The sequence below is a fragment of the Colias eurytheme genome, chromosome 29 (assembly GCF_061535395.1).
Source record: "Colias eurytheme isolate Ceu_HAF_F1 chromosome 29, ilColEury1 Martin Lab GWU primary, whole genome shotgun sequence".
NCBI lineage: Eukaryota > Metazoa > Arthropoda > Insecta > Lepidoptera > Pieridae > Colias > Colias eurytheme.
The window spans coordinates 1,213,708-1,233,553 of record NC_143008.1 but is presented as its reverse complement, the minus strand read 5'-3'; the positions used below and the strand labels follow the sequence as shown (position 1 = coordinate 1,233,553).

Below are 19,846 nucleotides of genomic sequence, written 5' to 3'. Positions count from 1 at the left end.
TAAAATTATAAGATTCAGCACTATGACGTCACTCGTAAGCTGTCCACCTGAGTGCAGATGAGAATTCGAAAGTTCAGGTAGAGATTTTCTCCCCTTATCTCCATGATTTTTGTACGGCGTTGCGGAATAATGGCTTAAAAGTAGTATAGAAATACTATGACACAGATGCCGTACAAAAATGGTGGTCCACAAAGTCGGAATTTATTTTTATTTTTCGACAGTTGCCGGGGTAAATTTGGTCATTTGATTTTGTACGGCATCTGTGTCATACTATTTCTATACTACTTTTAATCAATTATTCCGCAACGCCGTACAAAAATCATGGAGACAAGGGGAGAAAATCTCTACCTGAACCTTCGAATTCTCATCTGCACTCAGGTGGACAGCTTACAAGTGACGTCATAGTGATGAATCTTATTATTTTATGCTCTTATATCGTTCTAGATAGGTCACCTGGTGGGTCAAATGACCCATAATTTTTTCAACACGGGCCTGTAGTCTAGTATTGGTTAATAGATACCCCAATTACCATCAAAATGACACCCATGACGAAAATATGTAAAATTTTCGTCCGCGCCATCTTGGATTTTAGTTTTGACCTCATATAGGTTAATAGATACCCCAATAACCATGAAAATGACACCCATGACGAAAATATGTAAAATTTTCGTCCGCGCCATCTTGGATTTTAGTTTTGACCTCATATTGGTTAATAGCTACCCCAAAAACCATGAAAATGACACCCATGACGAAAATATGTAAAATTTTCGTCCGCGCCATCTTGGATTTTAGTTTTGACCTCATATTGGTTAATAGCTACCCCAAAAACCATGAAAATGACACCCATGACGAAATGATGTCAAATTTTCGTCGGCGCCATTTTGGATTTGACCTCATATTGTTTAATAGCTACTCCAACTCCTTGAAAATGACACCCATGACGAAAAGATGTAAAATTTTCGTCGGCGCCATCTTGGATTATAGTTTTGACCTCATATTGGTTAATAGCTACCCCAAAAACCACCCACATTTGCAAATGTGTTTGCTACTTAGGAAAAGTTCAGATTTAAAGATATAGATAATGTGACGAATTTAATTTATTTAATTCCGACTGTTTCTCGGAATAACATACCTACATTTACTAAGAATTGCATACAATGCCGGGTTTAATATTTTGCCGGTAACATAATATTATGTATGATAATAATTCTTAAAAAAATATTTTATATATTTCTTAAAAAGCTTCGATATTGTATACAATAATACAATTCATATTCAAATTGTTGTAAAATAGTCCCACTTTTTTAAGTTGGTTGAATACACTTAAATACTTATAAGGATCGTACCTACTAATAAAAGTAACAAAATGAATTTTTTAAAGTTCCCAGTAATCTTCTGGAATCAATTTCAATAAAAATATAAAAAAAAAAAAATCAAGTATGAAGATGGTCTATAAAATGGAATGCGCTATGTTTACGTGAGCGTGATGTCCCGCGAACCACGTTGCGACGTTAAATACCTAAATTTGAGTAACGCAGATTTGTGACAGCGTCCTTAAGGTAATCAGTCCCCTCGTCCTGCTGTCCCCGTGTACATGTCGCAGTTGGATTATATAATCCGCCGTATTACAAACGGCCGGCATTTTGTAATATGCCGAAATTCGTCTTTTTCAAACATTCTACAAAAAGACGGTCGCGAGCCGACGGAGCCCCACTTCGTGGGGCTCCTATTTCTGTATAGTTCTAAAAAACACGAACCTAACCTAACCCACCCCCTTATCCAAACCAAAAAATTCTGATTACGAATTTTCGGCATATTACAAAATGCCGGCCGTTTGTAATTCGGCGGATTATACAATCCGATTGCGACATACATACCCCTCGTCCCGCGTACCTTCCAATATCTTAGATGTTTTAGGAAATGTGTACTATAAAATAATTTATTTCACACATTTCCATGCGATTTTAGGAATTACATACATTTCCTGGGAATTTTATACAATGACGGATTACATACATTTCCGTTAACATATACATACTTACAATGTTTATAATTATAATGATAAATAGGCAGAAAATAACGGTCTATATAATGTTATGTTATATTATAACCAGTAAATAAAATAAATATTTAATTAAAGTTTATGTGTAAACTGTAATTCGATACAAATGCAGGGTTAGAACAGGATTTTAAAATATGTCTCCGGCATTGGAAACGAAAATTATTAATATTTGTCAAACTGGTTAAATGGTGGTGGAATGTTGTTCCAACACGTCTTATGGCTCTTTCAATTTATGCGTTTCGTATCGGACCGCTAGTCGCTACAGTGCCGAAGCTGTGCGTTTGTCGTACGGCGCACGGCCGGTCGTTTGTTTTCATACAAAATGCACGGTGCGGCAACAGCGCGGCGTCCGTACCGCGAACGCTCGACAGCAGGATGGCAATCTACAGATCACCCATATTTGGCAATCTCGCTTCACCTAATGGCCTTGTCTGTTCAAGCCGAAATGAATTAATTACCTACTGCAAAAATTAAATAATTTAGATTACCTGGAAAAGACAAGGAAAATAAACTTTAAACAAGTGTTCGACCGATTATTACCAAGTAGGTAAATAAATTAATGACAAGACAAGGTAATTAATGCTAATAATTTCCTAAAGAAAACATTTTTTTTCAAAATTTTCACATAATAGGTACTAGTACCTAACTAGACTCAAAAGTTTATGATAAGTCAATGAATGATAAATAGAATATGTTTAAGTAAAATGAAGTAGTTTATTTTACAATAAATTAATCTTATAAATTACCAACTTTCATTCTACGGCTTCAACCGTGTGCCTTATTCAATCCCTGTTCCTACACCTTGAATCCAACTAATATTTATGCAACAAAATTGAGATGTCCTTTTTCAACGTAGGTATGTACCGTGTATGTATATCGAAATTTCCGTCAAAATCGGTTCAGACGCGTGCGGGAATACCTATTTTCTCGTGGTCCCACTATTTTCTATTTTGTCCTACTATGACGGAGTAACTTTCGTATTTATCTACAAAACAGAAATGATTTGATTGTTTGTTTGTTTGTATTGGATAGGATCCGAAACTACTGGATTGATTTGAAAAATTATTTCACCATTCGAAGCAAAAATTATACCTACCTGATGAACATAGGCTACTTTTTATAACGGGAAAATACTTCATTCTTATGGGAATCGATGTCGAAATATTTAATTTTAGGCGCATAAAGAAAAAAAACGCAAAGGATCATTCAAAACCTTTTCTACGGTTTAAATCTCAAAACTTTTTGGTTCATACTTCATATAAAGGTAATCTGATAGGATTATTTAGAAAATAAAACAAGATGACGTAGGTAGGTATTTAACTTTAGTTTCGATTTATTATCATTATGATGATTTCTTGATATTCTTAACGACGCGGTTGGCGCAGAGGTAAAGTAACTGCCTACTGAGCTGACGGTCCCGGGTTCGATCCCCGGTCAGGGCAAATATTTGTGTGATGAACTTGATTATGTGTTTTTGGGTCTGGGTGTTATCTATATATATGTATTTATAAAATATTAAATTATATTTATCATCGTCTATACTCTGTCCATTTTAATATTTGCTTTTTGACAGCTTCACGCCTATGAAGGATTGTATTGTCTATGTTAAAATGTCATACAAATAATTATCGTTCTTCATGGACAGGTCCCGCCCACTTAGTGATGTCTACACAGAATTATTCAATGATGGGTCGATAGATTATAATAATCGATAGAAATACTCTGTAAAATATATCCGATGCAGAATAACTCTTCTATTTATAATTTAAACGTAAAGACAACCAAATTGTAAGATAGAAACCAATAAATAATAAAATATTAGTTTAGTTTAGTTTTAACATACAATGCATAGATATGTGGTCTTATTATTACATATCTTATTAGTACGTTTACGTTGTAATTATTATTTACGTACCTGATTCGATTTATGATAATATTTTTAATTTATAATTGAAATGGTATCACAATCGATAATCTTTTGAACATCACTTCTGGTATCACCCGTCGAGCTGTCAAAAAGCAATTCATATAGCATCTACAGACGCTCCGATTTGGTTGGTGCCAACCATATCGGAACCGACAAGGCAACCATTCCAACATTGCTACAGATTGTCCGACGGTTGGCCTTCCAGCTGTCAGTTGACCATAGAGTAATATGTCAGTTGACCATAGTACGAAGAGAATGGGCTAAATTCTACTATAGAAATAGAGAAAATTACAGTCATATGCGGCTCTTACAACTTATTTTTTAAGGTTTTTAATGTAGCCGCACTGTCAATTTTTTTTAATACTTCTAACATAATAAAATACGCTTGATTTCTGGCATCTCTATTTGCGTAATCTTTGTTACTTAAGTCCCACAAACAGGGAAAGTCTTTATATAGTTCCAGCAATTTTATTAATATGTCACGTTCGGTGACCGTAACTCCCTCGGCGTTCATGTTGACGTCCTACACCGGCGGCGTTGCGAATGTGAATGAGCCAATTACCTATATTACTCTATGGAATGAGCCGATTTGGTCGGAACAAAGCTTCCAGACGTTCCAATTTGGTTGGATCGGATAGGAAGTTGGTTTGGTCGGTACCGCCGGCGCATCCGACCACGTCAAACCAATATTAATAATAATTATGTCGGACCGACCGCTCTCTACACTTTCCGATTTGGTCGTGGTCGGATGGTTGGCACCAACCAAATCGGAGCGTCTGTAGATGCATTTATAGTCGATTATACATCTAAGCTTATAGTGGACAGACTATAGTACCCACAACATAAGCCTTAATTGAGATTACTGTGGGACTAGGTCGATTTGTGTAATATTGTCCTTTAATATTTATTTATAATTTATATACTTATAATTAAATGTGACTAGAAATAATATACTTACTACGGTTTAAGTATAGGTTGTATAATGTATATTATTTTGTAATGAGATCTTGCAATCAAATATTCACACAATCTCGCAAGTTTTCCGACAATTCATTTTTCGTATGAAAACGATCAATACACTAGGTACCTACCTAATATAAGCCGCTACAGGAACGCAGTTAGTAATAATTAATAACGGCTTTATCCCATTTACAATATTTTTTATAGGTACTGCAAAGGCAATGAGGTTATGTATTAAAAACGTAGTACATATATTATTATTAGTCTGTGGTCTGTGATATTATTATTAGTCTGTGTTAAAAACGTGAAAAGTAACGTAAAAACGTCTTAGTGCCATCTAGTATTCGTTTAGCATCGCCAAATCGGAGGAGAATAACTTGTTTATAGTAGTTTCATGAGATGGCGTTGTTTTGAATATAAACTTTTCTGTAAAATTAGTTAAAATCGAGTGAAAATTAAATTAAATAGGTAGGTTCCATTTACAAAAGTATGTAAAAAATTATAAAAAGCAATGAAATTGCAATTAAATCTAATTTTGTTTCTTGCTGGTTAAAATGATACACTTAGCGGCATCTATTGGTAGACGGATGGCATTAATCGTCTTTTGTATGTAGTGCACCAGACATGGTATTACCATGTCAAGTAGAAAACGTAAAAGTGTGAAAATTAGAGCTAACTTGGTGATTTTTTTTTATCGAGTCAATTTTAATATTTTATGTTTTTGATTGAACAGAATCGTTGAACATATCATCTAGTTTGATATATATTTTATTTTTTAGATTTGGTCTTGAATATTACACGTATCATCTAATAGAAGATTGGTAATTTTGCTTTATACGCACCCTTAAACCTCTCAACCGACTTTGATGAAATTTGGCACAGACAATCTTTAGACCCTGAGAAAGAACATAGGCTACCTTTTATCAAAACACCAAGCGGGCGAAGCCGCGGGCGGAAGCTAGTTTAAAATATACAGTAGACAAGTATAGGGTATAGTATAGGGTAGAATAAAACATCACTATAATATTACAAATGACTATAATTTTGTCACAATTTTCCATACAATGTTAATAACTTTTTACCTTATTCCTATTTTATAATACATTACTTAAATAATATTAATGTTGTTTTAATTTATTTAAAATTCTTCCAGTTAAATTTCTAATTACATTCCACGGAGTCGGTTTCAGATGAGACGATCAAACAAAACCTATAGGACCATACAAAGTTTTAAAAATGAAATTTGAAAACTCGAGTACTTTATTATAATACACTAAAATGTAATTCGATTAGATCTTAAATATATACTAAAATATTTCTTGCTTAGTACGCTACGAGAAGTATCGTTAAAAACTGTACAAACATTATCGATCGTTACTGCTAGCGTAAGTATATATAAACGGACACACAGACCGAACTCTGACGAGAACATGCGACATAGCTCAACAGTGACAACAGTTTATGTACTATAATTAATAAATAATAGATATAAAGATAAATTGTACTTTAAACGCGCTGAGACGCGACGCGCGGCTGAGCGGCGCCGCGGTGTAATTGACTAACGAGGTCCGCGCGCGCAAACAAACATACCAACGAGAAATAAGCACCGTTATTCGAAATGCGAGTCGTTTGAGTACTATGCAGCTTGAGGAGGCTTAGCTGGCTTAAACGAACGTTTAACACTACCAAATTATCAAATAATATCTATCAACTCTTAAATTCCATAAGTGAAACCGTGAATTATCGCTATTGTACATTTATCTAATAAACCAGCCAAGAGGATAAATCGAACGAGTCAACGGTAAACAACAAGCGAGTAGGAGTTAATAAATTACAATTAATAATTAATTATTAAGAAAAAATTGAGCTAGATTCGATCTCCTTGTTGTTCACTACGCGCTATCATCGCTTCAATACGCGGGTAACTTTATTCACAGACGGTCGAGTGCCGTCCACCCTCTGCGGTGTCGTGTGGAGAGATGCGAATTACATATCACCGAAACGTCAAACGAAGGTTTCTTTTTATTGCTCTATACATAGACTAAAGAGTAATTTATTGCTTAGGAGTTGATGCGTCGGTGTTTGCAATACTGATATCTTCATGTATGGGAAACGACGGATGAGGCTGACGGGCGATAAGCGATTATTCACAACCAATTGGCGATACGCCCTTGCGCCTGCGTCACACTCGCAGACTTAGCGCCGAGCGAGCCCCGCGCTAGCTCTGCTCGTGTAGCACAAGCCTTAACAAGAAAAGTTAACTAGATCGTGTCCGTGCACGCCGTGCTTTATGGTCAGGAATATTGTTTGCAGGAAATATACATTTAAATACACTAATTTAAATATACTAACAGTTAAAACTCCCGGCATGGTAAACTGAAGCAAACGCGATAAAATTTAGTGGGAAAACTTATAACAATGAAAAGTTATACGTTAAAAAAAACCATAGACACCGCGTGCAAAGACCCGGCCAAAATTTGGGTTCAGTACGTCATACACTGAAACCGCATTTAGCGTGATAAAGGGTGATTCGAAATGAACGCGACTTACTGTCCCGAATGAATGACCGCGACAGCAATGCGTGAGTCGTGCAACTATATCATTGTCTCTCAGTCTTATCACCGACAGAGCCTAACCGAAGCGATGGATCGACGTTGCCCTAAGAGCGTTTTCACATTATCCGATCCGATATCGGATATCGGAAGCCGATAGCCGATATCCGATATCGGAGGGAAGTAAAATGTATGAAATATGTACCTGTCTTTCACATTGTCCGATCCGATATCGGATATCGGAGCCGACACCGATATGCCCGTGAGCTATCGGACGATAATGTTCAGTGTTGCCAACTCAATTTTCGAAAAGGCAGTATACCAACAGCAAAAAAGCACTAGTTTGTGTATTTTCAGTCTTATAGGGCGCTAAATCTTTAAAAAATTCTTTGCTTTAACCTAAAATCCTTTCTATTAAAAGAAACCTTTTTTTATTAAGAAAACACACATTTAAGTATTTATAGGCATTAAAAATACGATTTATACGGCAGCTATTCAAAAATATATTGCGTTCTTAAATTCAAATATCTATCTTCGAAAATATTAGTGTCTATCATCTTTATTTTAACTCATTCTGCCTCGCTCCTCCTCCTACTCGGATGTTGGTTGTGCTCTGTGGTTGTGCTGTTTATTGTATTGTTGTCATTGAGTGCTTTGTTTTTAACCGACTTCAAAAAAAGGAGGAGATTTCACACCGATTTTATTTTTATTTTGAATTAACAACAAAGAATATTTGAAAACTCTTAATTCTAAAATAATTGCTTATGACAGTAAAATAATTTATGTATCTTTACTTACAGGAAATTACAACAATCATATTATAAAATATATATTTGAACGGGTGACAATATTATTTACAGTGTGATAAGAAAAAGAATAGAAAATGTGAACAAAGATTGTATCACTTAATAAATTTATCATAGGTTATAAATGTACTTTTATAAATGTATATAGTGAAAAAATGACTAAATGACTAGGTACGTCTTGTTAAAAATACATTTAATAGATTTTGAAAGGTATTTACTGATACATAATATGTATTACTAAAACTATTAACTAATACTAGGTTGTAGTATTGATATAAATTTATTTAATTTATAATGTGTTAACATATATATACAAATGACCGATATCAGAATTCAAAACTATTTAGTAAATAGCACATCTAAATAATATGCAGTAATTAATGATATCAAATCTTTTTTACATTTTACTTTTCTTTTTTTGAAGTTGTTTTTTTACGTAGTTATTTTTAATGTATGTACTACTATGATCTATCATTTGAATTTTTTTTAATTATACCTTTTTTATCAACTGGCAATTTAGTTTAGTTTTCTCTAAAAATTTCTAGCAACACTCATGATGATATCGGAAGGATTTTATCGGACAATGTGAAAGGGAAAATTGTATCCGATATCGGATATCGGCTATCGGCGTCCGATATCCGATATCGGATCGGATAATGTGAAAACGCTCTAAGACTAACGACAGTAAAAACAGAACTGCATAACAATTGTACTAGTTAGAGATAATTTTTTTAAAATTTGATAATATTGCCACGAGTTAGAGTTGAAATTTTACAAAAATATACATACTGTACAAATAGTTGAGCGACTCAATGCACACACTGGTCAACCCTAACAAAGGTGCAAAGCGTTGCGCAGATTCGTTCGAGAGCGAGAATTAAGTACACAATGCGGAAGGGAATCTGCGTAACGATTTTCAATACTTAGAGAGATAAAATGCAACTTGTAGCCCGCGCACGCAAGTACGGGCGCGTATTGCGTGCGCGTGCGATAAGTTGCGTACACTAAAACTAACTCGATGATAGAGACTTATTCTAGCATTTAGACGTAACTCCAGACGGTCGCACGCACCCGATCGGATGTCGTGCGACTTGTCGCCGAACGGTTTAGACAAGCGGTCCCTTGATACGTTGTCGTACACTACCGAGATAGGACACTAGTCTCGCCCACATTGCACTGTTATATTATATGTAGATATTCGAGACGGGAACACAATACGATCACAACTTATTCGAGAATAGGCCAAGGCGCTTGGTGTCGGTCATTTTTTGATTATCTTAGAAAATGTACTAATTACTTCCACCGTAATAAATAAATTAAAAATATTGAAAGAATGTAAGAATAATATATGTCGATTTGAACCTCTTCACTTAATTGGTAAAATGATATGTCTAGTGGAATTACTAAAACAATCATTACAGGTTCAGCAATAGCAAAAACCTTTAATAGTTAAAAATTTCTTATTTATTTTCAATTGAAATGAAACTGATAACAACCGACACCTCAAGCGTTTACTAGAAACGTAAGTACTCAAAAACAATGTTATGTATAATACAAAAGCAAAATATAATAGTATCAATATAATTAAATAATAAAAATATAAAAAGCATAATAAAGCACTCCTTATTTACAAACACAATACATAAACACGGAGGCGTTCACACAAATAAAATTTGTGTGGCAACACCCTTACAATTAATACCATACCAAACCTTTCCGACACACCCAAATTAATTAGACAAAAGTCATAAACCATTATTAATGTAACTTTTGGCAGTTAATAGATAAATATCACAAGCTATTTTATGATTTCATGGGCGTCGGAAGTAAGCTAACAATTACTTAGAACAAATAAAAAAAATAAAACAAATAATCGCTCAATACAAGCGCGCGAGGCGAAACCTAAAATATAATTTTTAATATAAATAAAGAATAATAAATCTTAAGCAATCTTAAATACCCTGTTGATTCAAATTTTTTAAAATTATATTTTGACCGATGCTTGAATAAATAAAAAATTATGCGATTTTAAATAGTGCACCGTTGTGTAGTAAGTACATGAAGAAAAACCATCTACCATTCTTAACACACACAAAATGGTACCTTAACTAGTAATTTTTCATACAATTCCTGAGAACACAGATCATATAATATTATTATGCATTTACAAAACACAGATCATATACGAACAGAGAGGGCACACACCATATTCTATACAAGACAATATCACAAGTGAAAATATGCAAAATTCTTACATTACACGTCTCTCTAGCATCACTCTCTCACTAAACCTACAATTACGTCATTATACCTCTCTGTTCTTATCACAATTGCGTTTTTTTAATATAAAATAGTTAAAGTTTGAAAAACGGTTTTGGAACGTACACAACTATTTTAAAAATAGAATTCAATGAGTATAGAACATAATAATCATAACGGGCTATTTCAATTTTTGAATTTGGATTTACGGAAAGCAAAAAGAACAATAGTCTTTACTGTACTAGTAATAAGACTCAATTTAGCATGTACATTCCAAGACCGCTCTAACAAAACACAGCGATGCAAAACAAAAAAAAAAAACAAAAAAGAAACAAAAACACACCAAAAACTAAAGCACACCAAAAGAAGAGAAAGAAAACATATTTATTGCCAAAAATAATAACTTGAATAATTATAATTTTTTTCTTTCTTACAATCAAAATCAGTTTTCCCACTTTCCCAGAGCCAAATTACCATCCATCACCACCCTCACAACGCAACCAATCGACCAATACAATCTATAATATACCTAAAATTTTCTACCTGTCCCAACTTTTCATGACACAATCTAACCTTTTCTACCCAACTTTTCTCCCCTCCCAACTTTTTCCACCCTTCCTCTATCCTATATCCTGCCACACCACAAAATCCCCCACCTGCGTATCTCCATTTCCTCCTGGGGCCGGCGGCTCGTGTTATCCGGGAACACCAGTTCCGCTTCATCGACATGTGCCACTAAACCATTTAGATAGTCGCGGAATTTCTTCAGCGCCGCATAGAACGGAACTTTGTCTGCTGCGCGTGGTAGTTGTGCGCAGCGCGCTGATGATGACGGCATCACCCACATGTACTGAAATTGTTGGATTCGAAGTTTAGTATTTACTAGATTTCAAAGGAAAACCCGCATAGTTCCCGTTCCCGTGGGATTTCCGGGATAAAACCTATCCTATGTGTTAATCCAAGTTACCCTCTATATGTGTGCTAAATTTCATTGTAATCGGTTCAGTAGTTTTTACGTGAAAGAGTAACAAACATCCATACATCCATACAAACTTTCGCCTTTATAATATTTTAGTATTTATTTCGTGCATTTTAATGTCAGAAGTTCCTAATGGAATGTTACGTTGTTAAATTTAGTTTGTTTGCTGAACGTGAATGTGGTAACATAGTCAGGTGTGTGTAATAGTATAGTAAAACTTACGAGTTATGCGGCATTTATATTAGTGATGCCAATTATTTAAAAGATTTTAAAAACAACAAACAAACTTTATAAACTGTAGATGTGCATACAGGTAGAAGTTATTTCTAATTAGAATTATTAAGCTTAATTCAAATATTAATTTTATGAAATTTCTCGACACTGAAAACGTTATAAAAAACACATAATTTCTGGCGATATCTATGTGTCAAACCAAATCGCTTACCGTATTAGTCCCAGCTATAGTATCCGGCTGTTTCCCAAAACAAAAGTCCTTTTTCCCGGAGAACACTTCGTATATGAGCTTTCCGTTGAACACGGCGACCTTCGGCCGAAAGGTCTGCAGCTTCTCCAGGAGTATCGCCGAGCCCTCCTTGATCTCGCGCCGCGTGAGGTCAGCCGAGCCCTTCGTGGGTCGCGCTACCATGTTCGTGAAACCGATGCCGAAGTTTAATAGCTGGAATTTAGGGTATATGGTTATTTATTAAAGCTGGCTAGATCATAATAAAGTTCATTAAGAGATTTTGCACGCAGCAATATTTTATTTTTAACGTGATAACGTTTTTAAAATCGTTTTAGTCGGGTGACATGTTCAGAAACTTGTGTCACACAAAAACCTCACGAGCGCGATCGCAAGTATAACGAGAGAGAGACGGACAGATCTCCCGTCTCATCTCGAGCGCTGCGACCAATAAGACGTTATCACGTAAACATCTCGATCGTAAACTCAGAGGTTTGTTTGTATTAAAATACGTCACGAAAGGAGGATAAAAATTCTAGTTACATATAAAAAAACCCTTTATTTTATAAATTGAAATATTCATCAAGATTTAATAATTATTTGTCAGCTGGCTGTGAAAGAACTTGTGTTTTGTTTTGTATAAGTTTTTCTATCCGTGAAAAGTTTTTTTTTACTTTAGTGGTGATAGGAAAAACATGGGAAAATTAAAAGAATAGCCCATATTTGCGGAATAGGTAGGCATCTCAGGCATTGTAAATCTCACTGTATAAAAACAAGCCCGCTTCGTGAATTGAAACGTGAAAACCCGCGCGTTTTCGAATTGTATTATTTGCTCTGCATGTTACTCTGTTTAATGTTTATTAATTCATATTTCCTCATGGCTCATTCTATAGGTACTGCTACAACTTTAAAAATTAATGCAATATTTATTACATTTATCACGATGAAAGATTAAAAAAAAGCTACATAGTAGGTAGTTAGGTATTATAAGTTTCTTTAAACGTTAAGGAAAACACATGCTGACATCGTTTTTGGAACCTTTAAGCTGATAAAAATTACTGTTATTTAATCTAATTAATCTATGTTAATTTTATAAAGAGGAAATTATTTATTTTTCCCTCAATTCAAAAAACACTCGACCGAAAAATTATTATTGAAAGCTATTGGTACGGGAGCTATTAACGTTGAAAAAGAAGTCATTTTAGTATAGCTGGTTTTTTGATATATTGTTCCTCTAGCTATTTCGGTTAGAGTCCGCGCAGTCTGGCTGGCCGGAGTGGTTGCGTTCAGTAGTGCGCATCTTATCTGCACAGGAAATTATCCTTAATTTAAAGTCATTTTTTAACGCGTAATTTTTAAACTTTTGCCTTTAGATAGATCCATCAATCATAATTTTTTTATTGCAAGACGTTTTTTTCGTTGTAAAATAGGTGCCAGACGCAATTTTTAATTTAGTTTTTATAAAAAATTCAAATTATTTTAGAATGTCTGTAAATTTCATATTATGTTCTTCAAACATAATATAATCTAAAATTAATTAGCCAGACGCTAATTCGATTGTTAAGTATTAAATATGTACAAATAAAAACGTAGTGAAAGTAGGTAAGTATAACAATTTGATGATTGTGTATATGGAGAGATAGTTTAAAGTGCAAGAGAGATAGAAAGGGTCGGCCGCGAAAATTAAATAACAATAAAAAATAACTTCTTTTTTTCGAAAATATACCTAAGATGCATAGAAATTGAATTGTTCCTACTCTAGGATTCCCTGTGTTGTGGGAACAAGTACCTTCCATTGGTACATTTACGGGCTTCGCCCGCGTTTTCAAAGAAAAACCCGCATAGTTCCCGTTCCCGTGGGATTTCCGGGATAAAACCTAGCCTATGTTACTCGTGGATAATGTAGCTTTCGAATGGTGAAAGAATTTTTAAAATCGGTCCAGTAGTTTATGAGCCTATTCATTACAATCAAACAAACAAACAAACAAAGCTTTCCTCTTTATAATATAATATGTGTAGATATAGCCGGGCGGCCGGCTGGTACCGCCGCAAACGCTACGTCCCGCAATTTTTAAATCTGTAATATCTTCGAAAATATTCACTGAAATCCATGTGTAAAAGGCCATATAGATCTATATTAAATGAACAATGTATTCAAGGTCTTTAATTGGTTAAGGATTAATGCTGTATTGGTTAAAATCGCTTCGAAAATTAGCCATTATTTGTCGTAAAAAGTAAATGATAAAAAAAAGTTATTGTGGGTTATCCATAAGAGATAGACATATACCATCACGGACTTTTCTATAGACCTTTTCAATGTAGTTAGTACATTATTTTGATAAAACTCGTAGGGTGCCTCCGTTTGCACTGTAAGTGGAAAAATTGTAATTATTTACGTAATCACATTAGAAACCTCAAAAATAACAGTAGGTACTTCTCCACTATTTAATGGATGTTATTATACATATACTTAAACCTCCCAATTGAATCACTCTATCTATTTAAAAAAACCACATCAAAATCCGTTGCGTAGTTTCAAAGATTTAAAGAGACATAGGGACAGAGAAAGCGACTTTTTTTTATACCTACTATGTAGTGATGATGATAACAATATTAATTCATTAATCTTAATTCTTAATATATATACATAAATCTCGTGTCATAATGTTTGTCCTCAATGGACTCCTAAACCACTTAACCGATTATAATAAAATTCGCACACCATGTGCAGTTCGATTCAACTTGAGAGATAGGATAGTTTATACATGTAGGTACCACGGGCGAAGCCGGGGCGGACCGCTAGTATACCTACCTATATAAATTCATGCTAACTACTTTAGTTAAATTCAATACAAACTTAAACATGCGTGTGTGTGTGTGTTCACGTGTGCGTGTCGTGTGTGGTGTGGTGTGTGTGTGTTGTGTGTGTGTGTACGTGTGTACATCAATAATATTGAAACAAACTTTCTAGTTGTTTACAGATGATGGAATATTGGAAAACAATAACAATTCCTTAGACGATAACATAAATAATTCTGACAGTGTGAGGAAAGATGATGATGATGATGATTATGAAGATGGCTTTTTAAATTTAACAATGTAATTGTTTAACCTTCATTGATAAAGTTTTTATTCCATTCTTTTCAATGTATGGTAACTTTAATTTATTTTTCACTTTTATGTTTATTTTTTTTCATTTAAGCTTTTATTTATAAGAACAAGTGTAAATAATATTGTATTCTTGCAATTATTTCCTGTCGCATAGTTAAAATACACTAGCTGATGAGCTGCATGCTTCATTACTTTTTTTTATTTATACACATTATTTAATACTTAACAATCGAATTAGCGTCTGGCTAATTAATTTTAGATTATATTATGTTTGAAGAACATAATATGAAATTTACAGACATTCTAAAATAATTTGAATTTTTTATAAAAACGAAATAAAAAATTGCGTCTGGCACCTATTTAACAACGAAAAAAACGTCTTGCAATAAAAAAATTATGACTAATGGATCTATCTAAAGGTAAAATATTAAAAATTACGCGTTAAAAAATGACTTTAAATTAAGGAAATTATCCTGTGCAGAAGAGATGCGCACTAAAAAACGCAACCACTGCGACCAGCCAGACAGCCCGGACTCTAACCGAAATAGCAAGAGGAACAGTATATCAAAGAACCAACTATACTAAAATGCTCACTTGTCAACGTTGGTAGCTCCTATACGATATTTATCTTAATATATATAAATCTCGTGTCACAATGTTTGTCCTCAATGGACTCCTAAACCACTTAACCGATTATAATAAAATTCGCACACCATGTGCAGTTTGATCCAACTTGAGAGATAGGATAGGTTTTATCCCGGAAATCCCACGGGAAAGGGGTTTTCTCTGAAAACGCGGGCGAAGCTGCGGGCGGAAAGCTAGTCTGACACTATAAATGGGCTAGGTATATATTTTTCAACGGACATATAAAGAAATAAGAAGCTTCTCAATTTATTGTATTTTGGTTAGAGATACTGTTATTTCTGGTTTGTTACCTTGGAACTTTCGACAACCTAGATTCCTAGATAGAGATATGAAGATTCTTTTATTATTTCAAAGGTGGTCTCCGAATGGTCCCATTTAAATTTAGTCTGTTTGTGAAGGCGGTTTGGTTTTTTCTTGGTTTTTTGTTAAAAACATTTAATTTATTTTACCCGCTAACCCAGGCGAAAGCGTGGAGAGAAATAGATGTCGTATAACATAAATATCTTGCTGTTTTTAATATAACTTATCAATTCAGTATCTTATGTCGTCGCGTACACGTAATACATTATCTATATAAATATTACAAGTCTCAAACATGTCTCAAATGAATACATAACATTTTAGGTTATAATTTAAAAGAGATTCACAAAGAGAACGTTCTAAATTAAAAGTGTTTTGTTTTAGAGATGTAAAATATGATAAAATGAGGCTTAATCGAGTGTTTCGGTGTAAACAAAAGTAAGTGTTTATTCAAGTTGTCAATGCGGTATCTATTGTTCAATGTTTCTTAATTGAAGGTTGAGTAACAAAAATTTAAAAACACAGACCTTTGGACTTAACTTTAGTTTATGTAAATCGTCCTAAATTATTATTTTTTTAACATCCAATTAGCAGAACGCTAAACTAGTTATGTATTCACATCCCTATTATTTCCTTACGAATTTATAATGGGGCATTTACACATTCGAGTTCGCCATTCCCCTCGTGACTCAACGGTATATTCGACGAAACATTCGTATACTTATGTGTCTACGCTAAACATTGTTCAAGAAAAGGGAATACTTAGGTACCTATACTTCAAAGGCCGGCAACACATTTGCGGTGGCCCTAACATCGCGAATGCTTCCCATTGTTTACGTCCGCGTCCGAAAAACTAAATCTCAAGGTGAATAACCTAATTACTGTTTACGATTGTATTATTTGCCTCGCTATTCGCACGAATGTTAGAGTTCGTACGCAATGACGTTTAAATTAGAATTTTTTCGTGGAATTAATATTTTCATTTGAGTCTTTAATTACATAGATAAGAATGTTTAAGATTCAATAAAAAAATTAAAATTTTCATTCCAGAACAATGGCTTCGTTAGTTAGTACTGAAAAACCATTCTCTATAAATGCGCCATGGGGAAAAATAGCAGGTAATAATTAATTTTCATCTATCATATTTATACGTAAGTACATAATATAATAAATAATGTAAAATTTAATTCAATTCAATTGTAAATTGAAGTGAACATAAATTATGCATTCGTTCTGCATACTATCATTTTTGTCTGTTTGTTTGCATCTTGTTCCCACATTGCGCGGAAACTTCTGAATCATATGAAACTTGTGAAAATCTGAGCCCACGATAGGCATATTGAACTCTAAAATCGAACAATGGTTCTTTTGGGATAAATTAATTTCTTTTCGTTATATTTTCGTTTGAAAGTCCAAACTAAGAGTAGAAATAACTAAATGAAAATAATAATTATATTTATTGTTATTGAAATACCTACGTAACTATCACGCCACATATCTGGCAAACACCTAATAAAAAATACATAGGTACTCACTATTTCATATATCGATGACCAAAGCTAAACTGGTCTGAACTCTGAAGTATAAAACGAATAATTACTCAAAACATCTTTTAATTTTAGGGGTAACATGGGGTACTTCCAGCAACTCTCCAGTATTAATGGTCCCTGGTAGATTGGTCCCTTGCACCTCTTTCCGTCCTTTGATCAAGCTGTTACCAGATTGCTTCTTCTACGTGGCTATAGACCTGCCTGGTAACGGCTTTTCGGATAGATTACCTCCAGGCATTCGATACTCTTATTTCGATTTAGTGCCCACAATAGAGAAGGTTGTTAAGCATTTTAAATGGGACAAATTGGTGTATGTGGCTCACTCTTTGGGTACTGCTGTGGGTGAGTAGAAAATATTTATTAATAATATCGAAATTAATATATTCTTCTTAATTATTAAACTTGTTCCTCTTTCACCCAAAAAAGCTGATCAAGTTTTAATAAACCAACAATGAAGTGACCCATATACCAATATCATTTACCACTTATAGGAGCATATTACGACCTAGCATATCCAGGGCAATTCACGCGCTTCGTACAACTGGATCCCTTACCTTTATACTTCACGATTGCTCCTAACCAGTTTGGAGCCTGGTACAAAGAGTACTTTGCGGGATATTACGACGATAGCAAGTATACGATAAATATCCTTGGAAAGGAATCTGCGCCCAAGTATAAGCTGGATGATGTGAGTGGATTTTTATTTTTTAAAAGAGATGACGTGTGCGAGGAATGCTTGCGAGATATGTATTATATAATTTTTATAGTTCTGAGCAATAGAACACATTTCACATATTGGCAACGCATCATCACACGACACATTTTCGCAAGGAAATCCCTTGTAATAGCACCACTCCCCTTTAAACGACAAGATAAAGCCGCATTTACACATTCGTACGAATTACGCATAACTCATAAGGCAAATAACGAACACGAATGTTTAAATGCAGTAAATATGCAAGTTCGTTATTCGCCTCGATATTCGCACGAATGTATAAACGCGGTACAATAGTCGTTTCGTTGATAAGAGTAAATTCGTAACTTATTACCTTTCAGATTAAAGTAAAACTGATGAAGGCACACAACATGAATGAAGAGACCCTAGAACATGTGTTGGATAGATACGTAGAACCAGCGGGAGATGGGTTATACAGGTATTAATCACTACAAATTATATAATTATAAAACTAAGTCTGTCTCTTCGTCTGTTCGCAATGAACTACTGCATCGATTTTCATTGTTTCAGCATGATTCTTGAGGAAAGTTTTAGTGTATAAATGTTAATGGTTTAGAAAGCCAGTAACCAGTCTTACGGTAGTTAGCAAAATTATTAATTTCTTACTAGCTCCTTAACCTGACTTTGGCCATATTTTCTCCATCTTAACACGAGTTCCGAAGCCGTACTTTATAATATTATGTATTACTAGCGGTCCGCCCCGGCTTCGCCCGTGGTACATATGAAAAATAGATGTTGGCCGATTCTCAGACTTACCCGATATGCACAGAAAATTTCATGAGAATCGGTCCACCCGTTTCGGAGGAGTATGCAGACTAACATTGTGACACGAGAATTTTATATATAAGATGTTTCTTCAAACGCTCTATAACCAGTATAATCCTCATCACAAACCTCAGAAGTCTTTGATTTTTCATTGCCGTGTCCTTTAATAACAAATGGCGATAAATTTAATTGCATTAAAGCATACTCTTAAAAACTTTTTCCAATTTCCAGATTCACATACGACCAAAGCATGAAAAACACCGCTCTCATGCCGTTCTCGCCGAGCAACTTACAAAATCTCCTCACATATTCAAAAGTGCCAATTTTAGCTGTATTCGCTAAAAAAGTCGTAGAGCGGGGATCGTATTCAAAAGTGCCCTTTGTGTTTGATGAAAACGCGTGGCCGAATAACAATTATAAATATAAAATTGTCGATGGTTATCACGACGTTCACATGACAGATCCGCATCTAATGGCAGATGACATTTCTAAGTTTTTAATGGAAGAGTTTCGCGCCAAATTGTAATGACTTATGAAAAAATGCATTTTAAAAATGTAAATTGTAAATTGTGTTAGATGCTAGTGCAAATTAATTATTGGGATTGATTTTGTATTGGATATTTGTATGTAAAATGTAAATAATGCTCTAAGAAATAAATGGATACGGATTACGGATATATAATTTTTTATAAGCAACAACCTCTTTTATTATCCTCACTAGTCATTTATTGTTT

General features: G+C 34.2%; 2 protein-coding genes across 3 annotated transcripts in view; one reads left to right on the top strand and one right to left on the bottom strand.

Moving 5' to 3' along the window:
- LOC149896025 (serine hydrolase-like protein) overlaps positions 1–19,826 on the top strand; it is a 98,460-nt gene extending 78,634 nt beyond the window's left edge. The window contains exons 1-6 of one of the 2 annotated variants that reach the window (XM_090118339.1): positions 16,366–16,499; positions 17,112–17,179; positions 17,684–17,953; positions 18,103–18,299; positions 18,668–18,765; positions 19,344–19,826. In XM_090118339.1, coding sequence (XP_089974465.1) covers positions 16,465–16,499; positions 17,112–17,179; positions 17,684–17,953; positions 18,103–18,299; positions 18,668–18,765; positions 19,344–19,638 — 963 coding nt within the window. In that variant the 5' untranslated portion in view covers positions 16,366–16,464 and the 3' untranslated portion in view covers positions 19,639–19,826. Of the gene's footprint in view, positions 1–16,365; positions 16,500–17,111; positions 17,180–17,683; positions 17,954–18,102; positions 18,300–18,667; positions 18,766–19,343 lie in introns of those variants that run through there. The other variant, XM_090118340.1, reaches the window with a different exon arrangement.
- LOC149896026 (G/T mismatch-specific thymine DNA glycosylase-like) lies at positions 11,192–12,217 on the bottom strand. Its single transcript, XM_090118397.1, has 2 exons — positions 11,991–12,217; positions 11,192–11,416 (listed from the first exon to the last, which is right to left on the bottom strand). The coding sequence occupies exons 1-2, from the start codon at positions 12,189–12,191 to the stop codon at positions 11,192–11,194; spliced, it is 426 nt and encodes a 141-aa protein (XP_089974523.1). The 5' UTR covers positions 12,192–12,217.
- Positions 19,827–19,846: the final 20 nt, after the last annotated feature.

Bases quoted from the DNA above. Each gene is read 5' to 3' on its own strand.
- LOC149896026 (XM_090118397.1), bottom strand. From the start codon at position 12,191: ATGGTAGCGCGACCCACGAAGGGCTCGGCTGACCTCACGCGGCGCGAG. The intron at 11,417-11,990 runs GTAAGCGATTTG...CAACAATTTCAG, and splicing joins CTATAGCTGGGACTAATACG to TACATGTGGGTGATGCCGTC.